Here is a 25,500-nt window from a genome sequence, read left to right as displayed (position 1 = left end):
TCCAAGGCGCAAGAGAAAATAAATTAACTTGTATAACACAATGTTTGCAATAGCATAATATCACTGTCTGTATCATTCATACCCTGCAATATGATATGAGATGTGATCTGCTTTATGTGTATGTATATATATTTTTTGTTATTTGTTTTGGGGGTTTTTTCCCTTCAGTTTTTTCTGTTTTTCTGCCTTTTTTTATTACTTTAAATCTTTATTTTCATTCATATGTTCACTATTGATGTCATTAGTGTTTCTTGTGCCCGTGTGTCATACGGGGAGGGACGGGGGAAGTTTAAGAAAGAGGAGCAAAAAACACATGTATGTATGTACAGGTTTATGATTTTCTTGGATAATTAATTTAACCTTAAAACATTTAAAACATTTGATCAAAGAACAAACAAACTGGATTCTATTAAACACAACTATATCTGTTTACACTGTTTCCTTTCATTCCAGCATTGGCTGTGTGGGAAATAAGCAGACTGCCGGTAAGTTATGTAGGTGATTAGTAGATTTCAGAACAATGGAACGCTGAGCACCTGCATGTGCGGTGCTGTCTGATAACACCACGCTAAAATCTATTGCAAAACAATGTCTGCCTTTGTTTTCACTGATACAGACATGAAAAACATGATTTACTCTACAACACTAAATTTGTGCAGAATGACACTGCTATTTATGAAGTACAGTTAATAAATGACACAATAAAACATTTTTCAAGACTTGTTTTATTCTTCTATCATCCCAGTGTCACTTTTGATCCATCGTGTCACAGCATTGAGAATTATTGGCACTCCTGGTAAAGACAAGCTGAACGTGAGATAAATAAATCAAGTACTCAGCTATAACTTTGCCTAGAAAGATGTGAAATATTGCATCAAATGTAAAATGCATCTTCAAAACATGATTATAAAACTGTTGGCACTTTGTTGTATTTTTGGCATTCATGCAAAGCTTGACAACTGGTGCAACTCTCCCTTTAATTCTGACCTCTTCAAGCATTACCCACCATTTGTCAGCTGTCGTCCTGCAGTCTTAATAAGAAATTGCAAAAAGTTTATTTAAACTAATTTGAAATAAAGTATAGGAGGATGTCAAAATGTGCTGCATATAGCTTGCTACTTGGTCTGTTTATCTTTTGCGTCGTCTGCACCGAATGCCAATAATTCTTGAGGGCACTGTAAATAAAGTTCAGTGAGAGAAGTGCAAATATTCATTGAGGCAACAACACGCAGTCTGCATTTAGATGGAGATGAGGAGCATGGTCTCACTGACACACACTCCCAATGATCAGGTTACCTTAAATACAAGCAAAGGAAGAAAAAAAACCCTGTAACATTTTAACACATTAAGCAGCAGCCTCGGTCATGTTTTACTTGTTTCAAATCATATCCTGTTAATTCAATGTGAATCCCAGAGTCTGAACTTCAGCACAATTTAGGATCCAATCTCGCTGTGCTGGCTGTTCACCCCCTGAGAGGCTGTGAGGATGGAAGCTGACTTTATACCCTGTCTGTCACTCAGAAACAAAGCGTTAAATCATCAGGCAGCTCAGAGTGCATTAAGAGCCCCTTTCATTAAAACAAAATGACTGTGTGTGTTTGTGTGTGTAAAGAGGGAGACAGGAGAGTGTGTGTATTGCACATCTCATAATCTTAAGTTAGAGCACAGAGTTCATTGTCCAGGGTTCAGTCTGAACTGGTCTGTTGAGCACCATGAAACGTTATGTGAGTGCACAGTGGCAGATGGGAGGCCTCTTGGTCCGCGTTGTGTTCCCGCTCTGGCTCTGCCCGTCTGGCTCTGCTCGCTTCTCTCCCTCCCTCTGCAGTCCGGTTGGTTCACATCAAATATCACGGCTGCTTCGGCCTCTCCAGCTTCATTAAGGGCTCTGCGGTGTCTGAGTCGCTGTGGTGCTTTCTCTCTCGCGGGGTCTCCACTTTGCTGCAGCGTGTCCACGAGGGGGAGCGCATGTACCCACCTCGGGGCAGCATGGGCTGATGGGAACCTGGGAGCCAAACGCACACACAAACATGTTACCAGCAGGAATTTAAAGTCTTAGCAGATATAAATACAGAGGAAACAGACATGAGGAAGCTACTCTGCAAAGGCCTTACACAGCTCTACACCTGCTTTAAGCATGTTCACAACTGTCCCCAGAGCTCAGCTGTTTGCTCTTCTTATGATCATTTAAAGCCTTGAATCTATGCAGCATATACACAGCACGTACATTTCAAAACAGGCCACACAATAATACAAGGTTGCTGGTGTGAAACTGATTACATTTTCAGAAATTCTTACAGGATGTAAAAGTGAGAAATAACTAGCGAAGATGGTGTGAGAAACTGATTTTATGTCATTTGAGGCATCTAAAAACAAGTATTCCTCACACAAAAGCAGCTTTCTCTCTTTAAAAACAAGTTATTATAAGAACACCATAGTAATTTAAATAATCTGTAGAATAATCATCATGTTTCAGTTCTGCTTTACACCACTGGGTGGTGGTGTCCAACCAAGCAGCAGGACAACAAAGCAATGGGAACGAACAGAGAGCAGACGACCTGCTCTGCCTCACACTGCCCATATCAGTGTTACAGAAGGTGTCTTAAGTGAAGGTCACACTCAGTACCTGGCTCATATATCTTGTCAAAAACACATCCATAAACTCACACACACTATGAGCAGAGAGAAAAAGAAAAAGAAAGAAGGGGGAGGAAGAAAACATGTATTGATCTCAGAAGATTGATGGCGTCTCGGCTGGATTCTAATGACCTCCTGAGCAGCACGAAGGAGCCTGCTGCAGCGGGCACCACAAACACCTGCTTGTGCTGATACATGTGTGTTATTTTTTTATACACACATACTGTATAATGTGAGTGTGTGGGTCAGGATGTTTTTTATTCCTCGTGTGGCGTTTTTGACATCTAATTTAAGACTGATGGACATGAACTAAAGCAAATAACTGAAACAGACCTCCCCACAACATGCGCTGATTAACTGTGTTTCTCTCTCTTGCTGTCACACACACACACACACACACACACACATACAGTCCCCTGAGCTTTGTATTCTGTCCTGTGTTCCTTCTGTGCTGCTGGCTAGAAACTATTAGATTCTTCTGTCAGCATGTTGCAGCATTACTTCATGTTTCTGAAGCACCAGACTCTCCTACATAAAACCTGTGAAGGCACACGGAAAGCAACTGTTGTAGAAAACCACATTTGTGTTACTGTGTACACATGCTTGTGTGTGTGCCCTTCTCTTTAAACCACCTCAGAGAAACACCACTTTTTCTGTGCGTGCTAATCCTAGCACAGTGCAATCAATGTTGGTAAAGTAGGGCAAGAATTTTTAAACTAATCTGTAATGTCTTGAAACACCAGGAGCAACCCCAAGGGCAACGAATGAGCTTCAATTTAACCTTTTATATTAAAAGGAGCTTTTATAGATGCTCCATAAAATGTGGCTCCTATAGAACAAGATGCCAGTGACTGACCTCAGACTAAAAGCTGCTGCTGCCTCTCCTCTCTATGGAGTTTCTCTCTGGCTCCAGCCCAAGCAATGACATCACTGCAGGTGCCTTGTCTGTGACAGCAGATTGGAAACACCTGCTGTGACATCATTGATTAGGGTGTGGCCGGCTGTATATTTGCTTGTTGTACAGATGTGTTTCCATGGAGATCTTTTTTGTCCTCCACTTCAGAAAGCCAATATAAGCTGTGAAGAGTTGGCCCCCTGATGAAACACTAATTACTGCATGTTCTCCGCTCTCTGGATTCTACATAAGAAGAACAGCTGATCGTGTTTTACTAATGTTAGTGAAACTGAACATGAGAGAATGTTAATCTGAAGTGAAGGAGAGGAACGTGGGATTGGATGACATAAAAATGGGGAAAGATAAACAGCAGGGTTAAAAAAAATAAACAAGACACGAGCATGTATAAATAATGTGCTTGTGTGGCTCCCAGGTTATGATAACTGTTTAAATGGCTTTGAAGGCCCGGCCTTGTTGCCAGCAGGAAGAGTGAATTATTCAGGAGCCTACATTTAGCATGAACTTGCTAACCCATCTTCTTCGATCCTGTCCTCTCCTCTTCTTCCCTTTTCTCTCCTCTCCTCTCTCTACTTCTTTTAACCTCTCTCTCTCTCTCTCCTCCACCCTCACCACTCTCTGGCACACACACAGCACTTTCTCATAGAGTCTAACGCTCACACAGCACAGCTCAGCTCAGGTCAATACCAGCACATTTGCAATGCAAACTTTGACACAAGATAATTAAATTACAGTCCGTCTCTTTGTCCCTCACCCTGAACTCACTGATGACTTTATGCACAATACACCTGCTTTCATTACAGTGTCATTACGATATGCAACTATTATAGTTTTATCAGAGTTGTTAAGAGTTTTTAAAATGACCTGCATGAAATAAAAGAACAGAATACTGAAGAGGGGTTTAGGGGATCCAAATGAAACAGAACAGCTGTTTCTCACAGCTCAGATTTTTGCAAAAAAGTTGCTGCTCCGATAAATCCTTTTCGCTCACACACACCAATGTCATTGTCTGTCAGCACAACATCTGCAAGCAATAATAAGGTATCCGTTATCTTCCCAACCAACTCCAGTCTAATCCAGAGCGCTGAGAGATTAAATATCTTTGTTCAGTGGGAAACTGTTTTGCGGTTTATGATAATTTAAAGCATTGTTGCATGATTAGGAAAATTGACTTTTATAGAAAGAAAATTTGAATTTTCAAATGACAAAATGACAAATAGGAGCAAAAACTCTATGGCGGAAAACACATGAGCAAATTAAGCATTAGCATCCAAGAGTGTCTCCTGCACAATGTGTAAGAGGTCTTTTGACTGACATTCAAACAACAATGAGTTACATCACCAAAACTTTATGCAAAAACTCATATTAACGACCTTGGCAGCCCAAGGCAGCATTTAACACTTGACACCACTCCTACTCCGAGTTATATTTTTATTCTATTAGCTGACTAGTTTACCGTGTTTTACACGTGCATCGCTTCAGTAATATCAGTTAGTTTCCTACTGTCTGTTTTGTTAACCTGTCATAAATGCTAATGTGAACAGCAGCTCGGTGCTGTACTCTACCTGCCGAGCAACACACGACACTATTCTTTCAATATGAATTAAACTAAGACACTTGTGCTCTACTGATAAGGATAAGTGCTCAGTGAAGAAACCCCTCCCCTTGTGCCCTCATCCCAATACTTATAATTAACCTACTACTGACAGCATTGCCACCTTCAACAGACCCAGGCTCCGTTAATGCAAGCTCCAGGTATTGACAATGCCAAAATTACAATAATGGTTTTCAATTAATTAGAGAGAGAAGGACAGAGAGAAGAGTTTGTAGAGAGAGGTGTGTTAGAAAGACGACGGGGGAAGGCAGAGCCAGGGTGAGGCGCCCTGTTCGCAGCTAGCACTCAACCCCGCCGGATAAGGCTGTAGCCTACACTTTACCTCCCCCTATTCCCTCACTTTCATGAGAGAAGAGAGGAGAGAAGAGAGAGCAAGGAAGATGGGGGGTTAAGGTTAGGGTAGGGGATGACCTTAACCCTAAGCTGGTACTACCTACCCTACCACATGGTTTCTAACAGCCTCCACAACTCAAACTTGTAGTTAGATGGCAGCGAGAGCCAGCACATCAACAGGGTTATCAAGTGAGCAACTCCCTTCACCGGTGTTTTCAAATAAAACTTTAAATAATTCTTAATACCAGGAAACATAAAGCAGAAACACCTGTGTTCATGTCTTTCATGAGCATATCACTTCTTGTGTCTCCCTATGAGCTGAACTCTTGTATTTGTTCGACAGTATCTTCCTGCAGACGCTCTACATCATGAGCATCAACGTCAGTGGCTGCCTCTATCTGGGATTGTTATCCGTCCTCTGTATGAGCTCTATCTGTAGCAGACATGGATACAGAGAGAGCGAGATTGTGAAAGAAGGATAAAGGCGAGCTGAGAGACAGAGCATGACGGAGAGGGAGGATTGCATATGTGTTGAGTGATAGACAAAAACAGCTCACAGGTGGAGAAGGGAGAGGTTTTTGAAGAAAAGGAGCTGCACAGAATGAAGCATCTCATGTTTAAAGGTTAAAGACTTTCAACAGGGGAGAAAAGTTTGCCGCGTTCCCAGATGACGGATATATTTTTATTCATGATTGTTACAGGTAAAAATACCGGAGTGACTGACACACACTGCTCAATGTGCGGTCGTTACATCGGGAATCTGAATGTCATTCTGTGTACGCCAACATTAAATCATAGTTGGGATTTCTGAGGCTGTCTAAATGAAATTATTTAACATCTTAACAGCCACATACAGCTGTGCCTCTCCTGGCAGCAGGACTTCATCTTGATTAGCTGAAAGCAGAACAGCGGATGTGAGACCTTGGACTGGAAGCCTTGGCTATTGCTTCTCGTGCACCTGGATAAAAGCAGCTGGGGCCTGTGACTAACAAGGAGGAAACTCGAGGCGGTGATGTCAGACAGGAAAGAGTTATCAGGCTGTAAGTGTTTAGTCTGCACAGCTGTGGGCACATGGATGGAGAATATAAGGAGGTACATAAACATGTTATAAAGAGGTATAACTTCTCTTCTTGTTCTTTGAGGCTTTGTAATAAAAATAATTCGAGTTATTTGAGAGTTTTGAAATCTAACACATCAAATCTGAATGTTGAAACAAACTAGAATTACTGAATTTAATAACAGGTATTAAGTATATTTCCTTGCAAAACGTGGATGCTTCACACACATCTTCGACCCGGCAGCACAGAGGATCCCTGCAATCACCACAGTTTCAAGGTGGACACCAAAGATTAGTGTCACTAATTCAGTATCTGACCAAGTGTGAAATATGGTCACAGTGTCCCCTTCTGTTCCTGAGTTACGGTGTTGAATGATGGCTAGAAAAGTGTTTTTGCAGAACATTATGTTGTCACAGTGAAGTTGACCCTTGACCTTTTGGGTATAAAGTGTCATCACTTTATCATCTTATCCTATTTTGTCATTTGTCATTCAGTAATTAGTGTATGAAGTGTTATAGCTAAAAATGTGTTATGTGTAGTCACAGTGACCTTGACCTTTGACCTTTGACCACCAAAATCTAATCAGATCATCCTTGAGTCCAAGAGGACGTTTGTGCCAACTTGTATTATAATTAGCGTAGGAATTCTTGAGTTATAACCAAAAACGTGTTTTGTGAGGTCACAGTGACCTTGACCTTTGACTGCCAAAATCAAAATCAGTTCATCTGTGACTCCAAGTGAACATTTGTGCAAAATGTGAAGAAATTCCCTCCAGCCGTTTCTGAGATATTGTGCTCGCAAGAATGGGATGGACGATGGACAGGCGTACGTACAGATGCACAAACAACCCAAAACACAATGCCTCCGGCCACGGCTGTCGCGGCGCGGAGGCATAAAAACTGTTGGAAGGGCACTTTTCTGGTCTTCAGACCACTTAAAGCGCTTTTACACTACATGTCACATTTACCCTTTCACACACACAATTAATTCACTGATGGCAGAGGCCTAAGTGCCAATCTCCTATCAGCATCTAACACATTCACATACTGGTGGCTGTGAATTCGGGAGCAATTTGTGTTTCGGTGTCTTGCCCAACACTTCAACATGTGACTGTAGCAGTCAGGGATCGAACCGCCAACCTTCTGATTGAGAGATAACCAACTCTACCACTGAGCCACAGCTGGACAAGGATTTAGAGCACGCTCTGCAGGAGAATAAATACGTGATGACACCATTTCTAAAAGCGTTGTTTTCTGTATTATATGTTCTGTAAAAAAGTTATTCTATCGGCACATAAGGGAAAACATGCAGAAATACCAATATATAAGTAGTAGTCCCACATCAGCAGAGAATATCTAGTAAACAATATACTGATCAGGCTCTTCCAAATACTCAGTTCACTACACCTGTTACACACCAAAGAGCAGACAGACACAGGCTGCTAAACAAGCTCATAAACACAGTGGAGCATAAACAGCTAAAGAGCCAGATATTTCCCTCCAAAAAACACCAAACACAGAGCTCACAGAGAGTGAGTATCGGACTAATTATCCACCAGATTGTTTGGAAACTCCACATCAATGAAAGTGTTGCTCTGTATTGATGCTGGATATGCACAAAAGTTGCTGTTCACTAACAAGTTCCACATTTCAAATTATGGTAATAATGTGTCAGAAATAAAAAATCTGTTGTGGCAGTTTGAACATCTTTGATGTAAATAATTGGCTGAGAAGCTGCAGACAGCAGCGTGCAGCACAGATGGCCCACAGCAACCATAACTCACATGTAACAAGCTGTGCCATGAAACAGAGCATTAGTGATAAACAGAAAAGAGAGGGGAAGGAGAGAAAGCTTTTATCGAGGAAGGAGTGGATGATGTAATTAGAAATCGGCTCTACCCTGAGTGATAATAATCTGTTTTGAACCTGTTATTATTCTCAGACAAACACAGCACAAAAAGTAGTTACACCCCTCCAGTATCCAAATTGAGAGTCTGACGTTTTTATCAAGAAATGATGATGTAAACTTTCTGATAACACAGTCCACGCACAGAATATACATGACATTTTCAGTGGACCTTTTGAATCTTGAGCTGGCATGAAATCCTGTGCATGCTGGGAGGCTGAGTGTTGGAGGAGGAGGAGGGAGTTCACCGTCCGCATGCAGGATGAGGCTCCCGGGTCATGAATAAAACATGGCAAAGATTTTGTGCTTCCTTTTTGGAAACTGGAGGAAAGACATGCTAACCTTTATCTCGTACCTGCTGCTGTGACACGCACGTCTCTTTTACATGCAAAAGAGCATCTGGTCCATCTACTGAATTTGAATAATTTGACTTGTATGTAACTGGTTTCAGTATGAAATAATCCCTAATTGTGTCTCTAAATGTTATCATTTGACAGGATATACATAAAATCCTTTCTCATAAGAATGAATGAGAGAGCAAGTGTAAAAAAGGAAGCTTAACCTTTTTACTTTAGGGGCCCTTTATCCATGACACTGTGAAATATGTTTCTTATGAGTCCCTGAAGGAGCCATTACAGCTCAGCAGCCCCTTTAAGGACCTGCTGTGCCTTAATGATATAAAAAGCTCTTTCCCTTTTCTCTCTCTCTATGTACCTCTCTCACACACTCAAGATATGAATAAAAGGACTGCAGGGACAAATTTAATTTGGCTAAAGCTTCCCTCAGCAATCAAAGGATACGAGTAACACACTGACCCAACCAAGCTTTTTTTAAATAAAGCTATAGAGAGCAGAGAAAATGCGCTCGTACAGGAAGTCTTGCATACATAAGAATCTGTGCACGGCTATGGGCCAGCAGATCTGCCTGCACACTTTTAACCTCTTTTCTTACAGTACTTTACGCACATCGTTGTTTACATCTCTGTGATTTACAGCTTGAAATTACAACATTGTCTCATCCCCACCATGCTCTAAGTAAATATAAATTATTACCAGCAAACCAGAGATACAGGGTTACATGTTTGAATAAAGTCAGACTGAAGCATTCTTTAGTACACCTGTCAATCCTGAAATAAAAATTGAGCCTAATCCCAGATCAAAAGATTTTACATAAAAATGTAGAATCTGTAGGCAGGGATAATGATTTTTAGTGTCCTGGTTTCCGTATGTAGTACGCTTGTAGTCCGAGTAGTATTGACCAATCACGTATCAGCAAGCTGCGATGTATGCAGGAAAAACAGTCCGTGTGGAGAGCAAAAGCAGGCGGAACGAAATCCGCTGTAATGACATCCTGGCTCCCATCAGCGGCTACTGAATCTGAATCTTATTCATCTCAATAAACAGACATCTGCAGCAAGTTCAGTTAATCAGTTCTAGATCTAAAATTCAACTTGAGATAAATTCCCTTGACGCTGTGTCACGAAAGCCGTGCCACGAAAGCCGTGCCACGAAAGCCGTGCCACGAAAGCCGTGCCATGACTTCCTTGAATGCATCAGAAATGATCAATCCGACCTCCGTTCAACAAACCAGCAATTTGAATGTAGTTTTCTTCTCCTTTTGAGGACAGACCTGACAAAGCTTCATTTTGACTTTTTACAAATCTGCATCAATCTCATGATGTTGAATTTTCGGCAAAGATAAGACCCGTTAATTAAAGTAAATCACAAGAACAGAACAGTTTCTTTTTCGGGTTCATACGGCTGCATTTAGCCAGAGTGCAGCCTCTGGGTAACTTACTATTTACAGTGAAAGTGAGACCAGAAACAGATGAACGAGCGCTCCTCCGGGGGTTTTAATGAACCATGAAATTGATTGATCCGAATACACGCTCACTTCTCAAGTTGCTAACTGGACTGTAAACAATGCAGCGCACAGAAAATTAAGTGTTGGCTGGAAGTCGTTTATCACTAACTGCTGGCTAAACTGGATATGCCCGACATGTTCACCATTGTCCCCAGAGGCTATATCGTCGTCAGACTATAGCTGTTGGGTTGTGGGATTGATGTGATTGTAATGTTATGTCAAATGTTTGTGTCTTTACATCTTTTGTGTCTGTAAAAATGAAGGTTACAGGAAAAACAGTCTGACAGAAGGTAAAGGTGTTTTGAATTCTGTGTGAATGTACCATTTATTTCTGATATTCTTAAACATTATTATTATTGATTTTACCTGCTGGGGACTCGTTGTGGTTCTCCTCGTCAGAGTCAGCAAAGACTTCAGCCAGCTCCTGGTCCGACATGTCAGTCAGCTCCGTCAGATCCAGGAGATCAAAGTGCACCTCCAGTGAAGACACACTACTCAGTGGTTCTACGAGGCAGAGAGAGAGGGAGCACAGGAGAAGTTTAGAGATTAAAGAGATGATCTACTGGTGTTTGCTGACAGTGCAGACGAAAAGTGGCTCTTTAAAGAGGGAGCTGCATATATTCTGAACACCCCCTCCCCAGTCGCTCTTGAATCTACACTGTACTTATAAACTGATCAATAGCTGGCACTTGTGGTACTATTGCATAATCGATTTCAACAAAGAACATATTTACTCTTTACTAGAACAGCTCTTGTGTGTTAAGTGTTTGTGCTCAGGTGCAGTACATTTCTCATCTACCTCCAAGTTGGGCACCATGCAGCGAGTGTCTCTGCCTCAGCATGAAGAAACAAGAGCTGAAATAAGTGGAGATGAAAATAGCCGGTTCTTTTACGCATTGTGATCTCCATCTTTCTCCTGGGAGTGTTGCACCTGTTCATTTCTGCACGAGCTACTGCTGCAACCGGCAGGGTCATATTCACATGTGGTGAGCATCAACGTGCCCGGCTCAGCATTCCAATCAGGCTCCTCCAAAGCTGACATTTTTAATGGTATGTATGTATTCGACCTTTCTGTATACATAAGCCTAGCAAGGATGCAGGAACAGCTGCTTGCCTAAGCATCACCCGAGTTATGAACCAATTCTGTGCAGTAGGGCTGAACCAACCTAGCATTACAGATCATCATAGTGAGAAATGTTGGGAGATTGCACTAAAGCAGATGGAGGTGAGTTTGTGCTTCCTTATGAAGCAGTGGATTCCTGCCTGCCATGCAACGTCAAGTCTGAATGAAGCATTCTACAGGGTATTCGTGGGTGTGACTTTAAGAGAAAATGATGGGTTGTGTGACAGGCTGAAAGCTTGTTATTAACCTATGTTGTTTGCCTGCTGTTTTACAGGCTGCTGGAGAAAATGCTCGAGCTGCCTCAGAGGCAGAGCTACTCTGCGGCGGCTCTTTGTCTGCTGCTACATTTAATTCCCTGCATCGTCCTTCTGATAGAGCACTTATTGATTTTAAGAGTGATCATCAAGCTCAAGCAGTGTCTGATCTGTTTGCCACGTTTCATTAAAAACACTCATCACCAGAAATGCCAACAGAAACGTGGAAGGAAAAATAAGGAGGCAGTGAAGACACAAGAATACAAATAAAAACTTAGCATGAACATTTTGAGACTTGGGAGTTTAAAGTCCATCTTTAAATGTATTAGTCAAGGCGATCAAAGACACAGAACCACCTCACCTATATTTTACCCATAGACTGTATATAAGTCAATGTAACCACTGTGGTGCCTTAAATCTGCATTCTTTTAAATAGGAAGCAAGGGGAGACTCCTGCATTGCAAGAAACAAGACAAGAAAATGAGCCCACTTCTTAGATGATTTATTTACCCAGTAAACCTTTTCCTTATGCACTTACGGTTTCAATTGCTAGTTTCAAGTCTTCTTCAATATAGCACGATATTCTATTACGGCATATTTAGGGTCAAATTGACAATAAAGCAGGGTGCATTAGGGGCTGTGATTGACATAATACTACCACGCCAACCTGTCAACCAGGATAAGGATGTAGACATGCGCATCCGTCTTATGGTCCTAATATGTTCACGTCACGTCTGGCTCCAAGAAGGCTATGGCCAAAATGCCAAAGTGGAGGCTTCAGAACAATAGTCCACAAAGCAATGGGTGACGTCACAGTGGACCTCTTCTCTTATTATGCGTATACAGTCCATGATTTTACCCCACTCTTTCTGCTCTGTTCCAAATGTAACGTCCTGCCCAGTTTTACCGTCCTATTCAGAAGCAAGACTGTGTCACGAGGCCGCCATGACCCAGGCAGATATGACATGCATGAACCTTGACAAAAACAGTGACCATTATATACATTCTCGATATAAAATTATACTAGAAACCATAAAGTCTACAGAAGGAAAGAAATAGGGAATTAAACTTAAAATGTTTAAGATAGATATTCACTAAATTGATGCATGTCAGCTACGAATTTACCTCTGAATAAATATATACCCTTAAAATAAGGGATGTATCATCATCTGTGGGATCCCTCAGGGCTCCATTCTAGTGCCCCATGTCTTATATAGAAATAATCATTGCATACACTTTCCATTTCTACTCTGACTTTAATTCCCACATAAAAATTCAGCCCCACATTCTGACATAAGGTATCTGAGGACATAGTAAAGCAAATTAGTCATCATCCTATTTGGCTTTCCTACAGCTCCAGCTATAGCTAGAGCGTGAAACAAGAAACCTCAAGGGATCTCACTTTCAGTTATATGTTATATCACAGGTTACCACTCATACATTGAATAAGGTAAAGATTGTATTGACTACACTTGAGGCTTAAGCTAGGTCAAATACCCATCTTCAATATCAGACAGTGGAAAGAGCAGCCTGAGGCTTGACTTATATATAAATAATATATTATTCCTTTGAAGGCTCTGGAGCTACATGGCCCTTTAAATAATTGTTCAGCTAACCACCATTATTGCACCACAAACCACTGCACTACATGTAATTAAACAGCCGCAGTAGCTCAGCATTCAACAGAACTACTTTAAATCCAAAGCTTCGCCCATTTTTCTGTCTGCTGTCTGATAAAGGTTTGCTACACTCAATGGAGAAACAATAATGGCCATGCTCTGGACAGTTATTGGTCGACAAAGATAATAAAGAAGCATTTTTTATGCATCATATTTCACATCACGTCAGCTTGCATCTTGACTGTGCTTGTGAATATATTTTACTTTTTCCCACAGGCAGGAGGCTGTCTGCTCACAGCTATCAGTGGCTTTAACCTCCTTTTTCAGGGCGAGGGAGAGAACTGGAGGCAGTAAATCAGAGAGGCTGAAAATTGTGGAGGAGTAGATGAAGAGAAAAAAGGGAGAGGCAGCATGATGGGAGAATAAGGGATAAGAAAGACAAAGATGAAGAGGAAAGTCGGCGTTATGTAAAGCAGAACACTGCATTATTTGCTGCCATTATTTCCAGTAGGTTACAAGCTTCTTCCCATTCAGCTGCAGTTGTTTTTTTTAACCACCTCTCCCCAATTTCTTTTTTCTTCTCCCACACCCTTTCTCCTTGAATAATTGATCAGTAGGTTTTCTCTCCCAGGCAGACACACTGAAACAACTGCCTCCGTCTCACAGGCCAATCAGGGAAGCTCTGAGTCGCCAGCAGGGATGACTGACAATGAAGAATTCACGCTGAGACTAAAGGAAAAAAACTGAGGAGTTTGCGTCTGAAGCAGAAAGATGATGTAATGGACCACTGTCTCTTCTCACAGCAAACGCATACAGCTTGATGGCCCTTAATATTAGAAGTGCGTCTCAGATCCATTTATAATCCTTCTTGACATATTGTTATTTTTCCAGCATGCCCGTTATGTCACACTTTATAATCGTGCCTTTACTTAATGTGTCCCTAAATTCACTGAAAAGCAAAATGACGTTTCTTAAACTCAGAAAAATTATTACTTTAATGCCGTCAATTTATTGTTCTATATAAAGCTTTTCCTTTAATTTCCTCTCATTCTTCTTCCTGCAAGTAGAAATGTAGATGTAATGAACTAAAGGAACAAAGAACAGGGAGGATCTTTAAGAGGGCGGGGTTCGCATTTGGGAGAAAGGATAAAGGGATAAGGGATGTGCATTGCATTGCATGCTGGATCTGTTTAATCCCACTTCTCTGAGATCATCAGTGCAGTTTTAGCAGCTTGTAATGATGGAGTCAAGACGATAGGAAAAAGATATTAAGCATGCAATATATTTCCTATATTAATATTCTGTTGCAGGTGTTTCATCTTTAAAAGACTGAGCCTACAGGCACTACACCATTTCATAGTTTTAGCCAGGTTCAGTTATTTCTGTTGGAGGTTAATAAGCTGTATTTTCTAACTTTGACAACACACACACACACACATAGGAGAGTGCAGACCAGTGAACATGTCACAGAACCCCTCTCCGGTACATCATGGTTTATTCAGCACCCCCTGATGAAGGCAAGTTAGCACAAAATGTTTGATGAATAAAGCATACTGGGGAAGAGTTGTGGGATGTGCTTTAATTTAGGCTGCTAAATAAGCTGTTTTAACTCCAAAATGTGTCTGTTCTGATCTTCGACAGCTGGTTTCTGTTATAAAAGATCAATGGAAATGGAGAAACACCTTTATTCTCTGAGATTTCACAGCAGTTGTCATCAATTTTTAATCTTGAATTCCTTCACATCCAACCAAACACAATAACAGTAAACAATCCGCACTGCAGCTTTATATGGGTTTGTATGTATTGCCTGGTGCAGAAGGACTGCATGTCATTTGCTGTTACTTGGCTGCAACAAGCCAACTCACAACTTGCTCTTTCCTGGGATGTTATTAGGAGGTTTGTCTTTTTAAGGCTGATTGCTCCAGGCGTAAAAATAAATGTTTGCAGCTGACACAGGAGCAACTGTGGTCTCCCCGTTTTGGAGATAAACTGCAGCATTTTTTTCTGTGCCTTTGAAGATGAAGCTGCCATGTGGCTCTGTCGCACTGGGGAAAACACTGAAGAATCTTCTTTAACATTTAATAGCCTTCATTTTAGTTTGACTCCTTATCTGTCAGTGATATGAGTGAGAGTTAATACTGTAATATAAGGGACAATCATTTTATTAAAGGAGCAGTTCGCCCCTGGAAAAAGCCACTGTCAGTCAAAGCTGGTGTTCTCTGTAATCGATAGAAGCAATAAATATTTGAAATTGGCGCCATAGCTGTGGAGAAAGTTGTACAAATGTGGTTTCGCCCATTCTACATTCCTACAACACCCAGTGTACATTGCGCCCCTCCCTCTGAACGTAACGGATCAGCGAGAGACGCTGGAGTGAAATATTACCATTTTCGCTGCAGGCAATGGCTCAGAGCGGAACAGAAACTGAAATACGACAGAATATACCGGTGGATCGTCTAAAAAATCTTCAGGTCTGCAGTCTACATTTCAAACCTGATGATTTTGAATGAGACATGACATCGGAGGCGGGCGTCCTAGACTGAGGAAGTGTAGTTTAGTGAGCTCCCTGGCCTCCGCCAGATGACCATTTCTTTACGTTGTCTGGTGGAGGTTTTCCAGGGCCCATTGGAGAAGCAGATAGCGTCCTCCAAAGGCACAGAGCGAAACTGCATTTTTTTCCTACCATAATGGCATTAGCTCCACATAATAGCATGACAGGACTGAGGTTGAAAATCGGCGAATTGGCCCTTTAAGTGATTTCTATGTAAGGGATTTGAAGAGCATTAGAGAATATGTGAAGCAGCAGGGATCTCTTCTCGCTTCCCTCTTGCCCTACATACTATAAGTTGACCTACCAGGTGGCCTGGCTAGTTAGTAGGTCACATTCAATCACACAGACACAGACATTAGCCTCTGGGTGAGCTGTCTCTCTGAAAAAGTGTCTAGTTAGTGAAGCAGATAAAGGCTGCCTTGTCACCCTTGTAGCCCGAGTATCCGTCTCCGTGGTTCTGAGCCCTTGGCCCCGAGTCTGGCACGTACAGGGAAGCCTCTGTACGGGACGGATGCACAATGAGTCCTTTCAACCAGGGCTAAGCTGCACTGGTCTCTGAGAATGTGGGACCAGAATACCTCAAAGAGGCTGTGATCATTCAGAGAGGGTTTCAAGATAAAAGAAGATCAAACTGGACTTGAGTGAAATGTTACATATGTGCAACTAATGCATTAGTTCTCGACAGGCCTTTGATATGAGATTCCTAATTTTACTTTCAATCAATCCACTAGTGACTGTCACTGATAAGCAACTCTTTAACAGAAGCAGGATATCCTCGCCTACTTATTTAACCTTCCTCATATCCTTCTTTACTGGCAACACTTGAGGAATTTTCCACCCACAATTATCCCGTAACACCTCTTGAACAATGAATATTCATCACCGTCTGTTTCACATTCTTAATATCACCCTCTCTTCGCCCCTGCCCCCGGTACTCACGTCTCTTCTCGGTGATGTGCAGCAGGCTAGCAGTGTGCCCTGATAGGCTACCCTCCTCCTCCCCCCCTGCTGGGTGCTGGAACAGCTCCTTGGACAGGTCACCTGAGCTGGAGGGCTTCAGCAGCTTCTGGATGTCTTTATTGGGCTCTGTGGACACAAAGAGACACAGGAACAGAGTGAGCATATGGAATAAAAAGGAGGAGATATTGATTATGGGTGTTGGGATATTAAATAATAGGTGTTGCAGGGTACTTAAACTTCCTAACTTTCTGTAGATTTCTCAGGACTATTTCAAGCCCAAAACAATCTAATTTACACATTTACACATCTTGGACCAAGAGGAAGAAAGAGATGCGTAGTACAGAAAGAAGTCACTCCAGTGTGTGTCAGTCATGTTCAGTGATTAAATGTTTGCCCACTCAATTACCAAAGTCATAACTGTAGTGACTCCCCGGGTAACTGTGCTGTACTGCTGAAATATCTGCTAGCCAGCGGAAGGAGCAGCTAGCAGGGTCATGTGTTTGTTTACGTCATGACATTCTCTGTAACGTGAGTGAGATGACGGTTGACCTTGGTTTTACGTTTTGCTGTTTGATTGGTTGCACTGCAGGCTAACGTTAACATACCAACGTTTTTCTTACAGTTTCTAGTCTTTCTGTGCTGTGAGTGAAATGCAATAAGTTCAGTGTTCAAGCTAACTAGCTTATAATCGCACGCTTAATGTTTGTTTGCTCGCAACAAAACAAGGTCAAGTGGGTAATGTCGGTGGCGACAATTCACAGACTGCTAACTCCAGATGCTAACTGCTAACATGATAAGTATAGTGATGCCAAACATGGAGGATAAAAAGGAGGATGAATAAGAATGTAAGAGCTTCATTGCTATTGTAGATTTAGCTTCAGGGGCTTTATTAAAGCCACTGCTGGCATGTGCTGTGTAAGCTCTCGCTAACAGTAGCTACAGCTAGCAGGTAGCATTTAGCTAGCAGGTACTAATTGCTGTTTGGATATAAAGGCAAGTTGAATCTGCTTTACACTCTAGATGTACCATATCCAACTCTAGCCAGTCACTGTTATTCAAAGCTAAAGAATAATGTAAACCAACAGGTGCTTTTTGGGGTGACTATAGGTTGTTACTGTTCATGACTGTTGCTGCAAACATTTTGTGTGCATTTGATATGTACCCGGATATATGAAACTGTGTGTGTGCATGTGTGTAGACGTTGTTTTCTAACTGTGTGAATCTTTACTTGGAAGCAGGCTGGCTTAAATTCAACAGTTGTAACATTATTGTAATGTTTGCCCAACACGCTCCTCACTGACGCCAGCTGAAAAACATCTCAAACATCCATTCAAAAATAGAAAAACAAGTCCACACAGGGTGTTAACAAAGTCTGAAAATAGGGGGTACTCAAAATAGCATCCCTTTGAATGCAGGAGTCTGCACAAACTCTGCTGGCCTGCTCGACACAGCTGAAAACACAGCAGGGTGTGTGATGAGGCTCAGTGAGGTAAGGGCAGGAGAACTGGAGATTAGCATATCTAACTGAGAAAATGCAGGGAATTATAATTGCAACATAAACCACCTTAATAACCAAATTGCAGGAGGCTGAAAATCATGTAATGATGAAATAAAGTTTTACTGCATTTAAATAATTGACATTTATACCAAAGGCAGGCTCTTCTGTGAGTGAATGAGCAAAAATAATGGCAGTATGGAGTTTTAATAATAACATGCAGGGCTGTTAGACAGCAGATGGCTGCTGAAGCTATTCCTACTTGCAGTATGTTCCTCAATAGTTAGATAGCCAAGGACGACGCAGAAAATGAGAGATTCTGAATTCACCCTCAGCGGCCGACTGTTCATTGTCGGGTATTGATTTATTTTACCCAGCGAGGAGCCACACAAACTGAAGGAGTATAGTATTACCTCTGCTGCTATAATGAAATGTTTGTTCAATATTTGGACAAGCTTCGGTTTCCATTTCCTTCACCTTATTCAGCAAACACTCACTGTTGAACTCATTACAGTCTCTGACCTTTGTGCCATTGCTGTGAGGCAGTTTATCATCCACCCATCCAGCCAAGCTCTAATTTATCCATTAAAAAATCAGGGAAATGTCATCTCAAGGGCAGTGGGCTGTTGGAGCAGCTCATTCAGGGGAAAAAGGAACATATTTGCCATGTTTTAATGAGCTTTTTGTGCATTATAAGAAAATGTACAAACATTTGGTATCCTGTTAGAGGATGAGTAAGGCTCTCAGTGGATGTTAACAGAAAAAGAGCTTATAATAAAGTCCAAGTATTGTCCTCATGTAAAGAAAGACATTTTACCCAAATGGTGTGATCTAGCCACCACCTGTCAGAAACCAGAGTAAATAACAAGTATATCTGAGATCCTGCTGGTAAAAGACAGTCCGCTATCAGAAATATGGTCTTTGCAGGCGATGTCTGACCCTTACTCAAGCTGTCAGCCATGACTGTCTGTGAATCAGCCCACCCTACGCACACAGACAGATGGAGAGAGAGGGAGGCTGAGAGTGATGTTTTGTACGCTTGCCAGAAGTTGAATCAAACTCAGTGTCTCGGTTCAATAAATCAATCGTTGTTCGCCGCGCAGGCAGAAGGAATTAAAATCCTCTCTCAACACCCTTTCAGCTCGGTCAATCATTGTACCTGCTGATTGCTCTCTATTTATAGTAATGCTTTTTTATTTTACTATATACTATGCAATGAGCCTTTCTTAAAGAAAACATGACTTCATATCTGTGCAGAGGTAATGAGCTGGAACATTTTCAACAGTTTGTAATGTAGTATTAGTCCTTACAAGCAGGGCTACAAATGTCTTAATTCAGGCCGGTTATCTTTCAGAAAAGCCGCTTTTTCTACTACATTAAACACCAATCAGCCATAACATTATAACCACTGACAGGTCGAGTGAATAACATTGATTATCTTGTTACAATGGCCCCTGTCAGTGGTGGGATATGTTAGGCAGCAAGTGAACATTTAGTCCTCGTATTTGATGTGTTGGAAGCAGGAAAAATGAGAGAGGATCGTGAGGATGTGAATGACTTTGACAGGGGCCAAAATTGTGATGGCTCGACGACTCGGTCTCCAAAACTGCAACAATGGGCATGTGAGCATCAGAACTGGACCACGGAGCAATGGAAGAAGGAGGCCTGGAGGAACACGACGAGTTCAAGGTGTTGACTTGGCCTCCAAATTCCCCAGGTCTCAATCCAATCAAGCATCTGTGGGATGTGCTGGACAAACAAGTCCGATCCATGGAGGCCCCACCTCGCCACTTACAGGACTTAAAGGATCTGCTGCTAACGTCTTGGTGCCAGATACCTCAGCACACCTTCAGAGGTCTAGTGGAGTCCATGCCTCGATGGGTCAGGGCTGTTTTGGTGGCAAAAGGGGGACCTACACAATATTAGGCAGGTGGTCATAATGTTATGGCTCTACAAGTCACACTTTGCAACCCTGTGTTGTGTACATCATAATAATGATGTTTGCTGTAATACAATCTCATCATAATGAACAAATAATAAACCAATTTGTCATGGGCCGGTTATTCTGGCTGTCAGCATCAACATGTCGTGTTCAGATGAATATAAATATGGAGGAGTGGAACAAAGCCAGGGCGGGGAAAACAGCAACATCCAATGATTGCAGAAGCATTAAACCCTCCTTTGATTTTTCCAGATTTGAGAGTTTTACAACCTTTTTTGGTGCTTTTTACTGTTTGATTACCAAAAAAACCCAGACATTTTGGATGCACGAGTGAACATGAAGCTAAAAGGTAATAATTTTGAAAGCCATGTAACATTCTGCCTCCCCAACTTTATAAATATGGACAAATATGTGTTGTTGCATGACATACAACTACAATATAAATACATTTTAATTTGCAGTTTATCATGATAACATATGGAAAAGTTCAAGGGAGGTAAATACTCATTAAAGGCACTGTAGTGGGCCTTTACCCAGGGCGCAACCAAGTATAAAAGCACTATTTAAATAGAGGATGAATGCACAATGTTATACTATTTATACTATGTTTCAGGGGCAGCTATTGTAGACACACAAACTAACCTTCTACTGCTCTGTCTAACTTTGTACATCATGACATGCATCTTTTTGTGGTATGTTATAATCATCCCCACATCTCATTCAGACCTACATATATACCTCATTATACTCTATACGTAACCTCTACATAAACAGTTACATGAGGAGCCCTTTGTAGGTTCAGATGTTACAGTGCTCTAATGGCACTGAGGCATTGTGCAGTGCTACCACACAGTGCAGGCTTCTCTGGATGGACTTCACACAAAGGACCGTATGCGTCCACTATTGTTGTGCAACTTCATCACCAGCCCTGCTTTTGTGTGGTTGACCTGCAGTGTGCGGATATAAAAAGACCTGGACTGCCTGGGCAACAGATTAAACATGAAGCTTCATTGTAAAAAAAGAGAAGCTTTTATAAACTTGATCAGACCTTTGTGTCATGAACAGGAAAGATTAAAGAGCAGCTCCTCTGACCCATATTGTTCAGCTCCACCATGTTGAAAGTGTCTATACATTTAAAAGCACCATAAACATGCTGCATAAAGAGATACATTCACTATCAGAATGCAGCCTCAAAGGACAAAGACACCCTGCATGAACCATGCTCCTTTAGAGTGACAAAAGCTGCAGCGCAGAGAAAAGAGAGAATAGAAAATGGCTCTTACCTGGGCTCCCTGCCCCTCCCTGAGCCTCCATGCAGCTCAGCCGAGAGCGTCCTGCTGCTCACCACACCAGCATCGGAGAGCGGAGGAGACGAACGGGGAGGGAGGAAGGGAGAGGCGAGGGGAGAGTGTGTCTGAGTGTGAGCATGTGAGAGAGAGAGAGAGAGAGAGAGAGCAAGGGCAGGGTGGGATGGGTAGACACACAGCGAGACCTCAGCTCTCTGAAGACTCTGCTCCTCCTTCTTTTATTGTCCTCCGTTTGCTCTAGATTTCCCAAACAGGTGATGTTGGTCTCTCGTCTCGTGCAGTTTGACCGCCCCGCTCTGCCATCAGAGCTGTGTGAGAGCTGCACCGCCTCACAGAGAGAGTCCGCCACAGAGAGGGAGGTCTGGGAACAGCGACATCACAGTGAATTTCAGAGCCACTTGGTTCAGTAAACGCAGCACTGAAAGGCTTGGTATGTACAGAATACACAGAGAGATCCAGGGCAGTAGAGGGAGAGAGAGAGAGAGAGGGAGGGAGGGGGGAGTTGAGCTGGCAGCCTGCCCAGGCTGACAGACAGAGAATGGGGTGACAGGGAGGTTTATGGACCAGTGGAGGGGGGAAATTACTGTGTGTCAATGAGTATGTATGTGCATGAATGTGGTACAACAATGTGTGAATGTACTGGGAGGCAAACTGTTAAACCTGATGATGGGTCAGTTCATGTCAAACACACAGAAGTCAGGCATGCTGCTGGGAGGACAGCGAGGCGGACATTTGGTAATCAAACAGGCTGATAATAAATACACCCATCATGGAACTACTTTTCTGTGACACTTAATGGAAACATGAAACCCACCTGAGGATTTGTGTCAAATTAAAGGTTGTGATATTTTTGTGAAAGCTTTAGCTACAGCACAGATGTTTTTCTGCAATCATCAAATAGAGTTTTATTGTACTTCCCTCCATCTCAATATGTGATAGCATATGCATTATGCTTATGTAATTGCCTTAGTAAATAGATGTGGATGAATACTGCAATGCCAGCACAGCATCCCAGTTACTTGATTTCCATATGTAATGTCTTTTCCACAATGAATTCAAAAGAGTAAAATAGATAATCATATAAAAACTTGGTGACTAAATGAAAAAGGTAACGAACGAGAAGACAATGGTGAACTTTTCTGAATCTCTTGGTAGAGCTCACCCTCTAGTGGTGGGATATGTTGCATGCAGGTTATCTTGTGACTGTGTTGTAACGCCAGACAACATCCAGAAACCAACAGGATGGGCTCATATCTCTCCTCTGACAAGAGTCTCAAACCAGAGTTTAAAAAGAAACCATTAAAAGCTAAGAGGATATTCAAAGCTTAATCCAAAAGGCAACTGGACTTGGTTGGAGTTCTTGAAGACGTTTCACCTCTCATACTACTACTCCTTCAGTTCAAAGAAAAAGTCCTTTTGGATTAAGCTTCGAATTACCATGACCTGGATGAATGAGAACCTTCACAGACGTTAGGGAGGATAGTTTAAATTCAGCAAATTTCAACTGAATCAACTAGTCTGGTCAAAAGTTCACAATGATAAATAACAAAAGAGACATATGACATCTATGTATCCATTATCTACACCTGTTGAGGGTCACAGGGGTCATCTGTCATTGGGCGAGAGGCATTTGGACTGTGGGAGGAAGCCGGAGTACCAGGAGGAAACCCAAGCATGCACGTGGAGAACATGCAAACTCTACACAGAAAGGCCCACTATGGCCGAAACCAGGATTCAAACAAGGCTAGCTGTGAGGCGTCAGTGCTTACCGTTGCACCGCACCGTGCATTAAATTTCAGTCATTAATAATTACTGAAAAAACGTATATAAATATATACTGGATATTTTTGTATAAATATAATTACTAATTATATTATCTTGCATGACCGGGAAGAGTTTTATAAGGGTAGGGGGTGGGGGCCTGCCAAGCAACTCAATTTAAAACAATGTAAATATTTGATCTCTTAATTGAAGGGGGTTATCCAGGACCCTCAACAAGTGAGTCAAAATGTTTTTAGATCTTTTGGCCACGCAGACAAAGATGTGGATCATAAAGGACAAAGATCTGGGTTATCCAACAGCTAACAAAGTAAGGCTTGACCTTACCGTTATGAAACAAGCAGGATGGATCTCTTAGCTGTATATGTGGTAACAGACCAGCGTGTTCAGATAACAAACTGTGAGAACGTGAGACAGATACTCTTGTGAAACCCTTCAGAGAACACAACAGTTTTATGTTTACTCCTGTGTGCTGCCGAGTGGGCCACCAGGTTTTTGTTTATGCTCTCTTGCACTGAAGTGGCATGAACTTTTCCACACTGACCAACATCTTTGCTTTTTATGTGGCGTATCTTGACAACTAAGGGATGGGAGGGATTTATATTCATAGAGGTTTGTATAAATATCCATGGTGCCCAGAGGATCAGTCCTGCTGACTTTGGCGATTCTCAGACTTTTCCTGTAGTTATCAATTGTGGTTTTAACTAAAATGTCTAAACAACTATTAGATGGATTGCCATGAAGTTTGGCACGGACTTCCATATTCCCCTCAAGAGGAAATATAATTACTTTGATGATTTTTTACGTTTTTATCAAGAACATTCACCAAGTCTTATATTGTTGTCCAAAACTTTGGTTTAGGACCAAAAAGATGCAAAAATAATCACATTTCAATCAAGTATTTATTGCTGATTTGCAAAAGTTAACATGTTAAAATGCTTAACTACAGTAGTGACCTGCATGGTAAACATTACCTGCATAACTCTGCAACTGTAAACATTGACTTTTTGAACATGTAAAGTTAGCTCAGAGCACACAGCCACCCAGAGCTGCTAGCATGACTGAATTTTGTTCCTGTTAACATTTTCTCAATTTAAGTTTTACACGTTGCATGTAGTATTTAAATATAGACAACTAACAGGCCTTTTTCACAGAAGAGATACTGACATGTCAGTTGAATTGTGCTTCAGGATCTTGTGTTGTGCATGTTTGCTTACCGTCATGGCTTACTGGCACACCTGAAGTGAACTGCACCCTCATTAATGTTATGAGTAACACCTGTGTTTGTCCGGGGATGACATGTCAAAATGTTGGCTCTGAAGAATACCATATTGAGACAATATCTTTCTAAGCTTGTTCATGCCACAGGAAAAAAAATATGTACAAACAACAGGGGTTAAAATTACAACTTCATTATCTTTTTTTGACCACTTCAATTTCTATAATTTCTTTCTCTGTGGACCCACATGTCTTTCAGTATTTGGAATTATTTTAACTTTTTAAGTATAATGTTTTTCCCCCGCTTGTCCTCCCTTCTGAAAGCTCCTTGTATAGAAGATGTGCTCACTGACAGTGGAGACTTTCCTCAGTTTCTCAATATCTGGGGGAAGACTGTGAAGCAGTCCTTCTTTCGTCACAGGAATATTTCAGACCATCTGCAACTACTTCAATACGCCCACATACACAACCAGCTCCTAGAATTTCTCTGTAAAGAACCAGAGGGTTACGGGAAGCACGACTTGAGCAACATGAGGGCTCTTTTGCAGAGATTTAAAATCAGGGAGGTAAAGTACAGTGTGTTGAGATGGGGTTCTTTTAGGATGCAGTGAACAGATATACAAACATCATGGAATAAATATACAATTAATACCTGTGCAATGCCTATAAAACGGACGACTAATGAAGATAACTCCACATATAGTAAAAGATAATTGTCTTGCTATGGATTGGGATCTGACATGACACTTCATCTAGGTCTGACCAGCATAATACCTGATATGAATGTTAGGGATCAGCTTCAAAAGACTATCTTAAATAGTTTATTTTATTTTTATTTTTTTGAGAAATAAAAAAAACCCTGATTTTTAAATATAGTCTACATATAGCTGTTTTGTAATTCTATGCAGCTAACGGTGGTAATGCTAACTGC

At 41.6% G+C, this 25,500-nt stretch overlaps 1 protein-coding gene across 1 annotated transcript; it reads right to left on the bottom strand.

The window, feature by feature from the left end:
• Positions 1–694: 694 nt before the first annotated feature.
• Positions 695–21,886, bottom strand: dbndd1 (dysbindin domain containing 1). The gene is made up of 4 exons (XM_069676512.1): positions 21,549–21,886; positions 16,808–16,954; positions 10,688–10,825; positions 695–2,002 (listed from the first exon to the last, which is right to left on the bottom strand). The coding sequence occupies exons 1-4, from the start codon at positions 21,577–21,579 to the stop codon at positions 1,848–1,850; spliced, it is 471 nt and encodes a 156-aa protein (XP_069532613.1). The 5' UTR covers positions 21,580–21,886; the 3' UTR covers positions 695–1,847.
• Between the last annotated feature and the right edge of the window lie 3,614 nt (positions 21,887–25,500).

This window comes from Semicossyphus pulcher, unplaced genomic scaffold (assembly GCF_022749685.1).
Source record: "Semicossyphus pulcher isolate SPU_LCO1_2020_fin unplaced genomic scaffold, fSemPul1.0.p SCAF_1, whole genome shotgun sequence".
Taxonomy (NCBI): Eukaryota; Metazoa; Chordata; class Actinopteri; order Labriformes; family Labridae; genus Semicossyphus; species Semicossyphus pulcher.
This window is presented reverse-complemented; position numbering and strand designations above follow the sequence as displayed.

What these genes read in the sequence shown, in the direction of transcription:
- dbndd1 (XM_069676512.1), bottom strand. Translation starts at nt 21,579, where the DNA reads ATGGAGGCTCAGGGAGGGGCAGGGAGCCCAG. An exon ending in GGGAGGGGCAGGGAGCCCAG is followed by an intron (nt 16,955 to 21,548) that starts GTAAGAGCCATT and finishes TTGTGTCCACAG; the next exon opens with AGCCCAATAAAGACATCCAG. An exon ending in CCACAACGAGTCCCCAGCAG is followed by an intron (nt 2,003 to 10,687) that starts GTAAAATCAATA and finishes TTTGGCTCCCAG; the next exon opens with GTTCCCATCAGCCCATGCTG.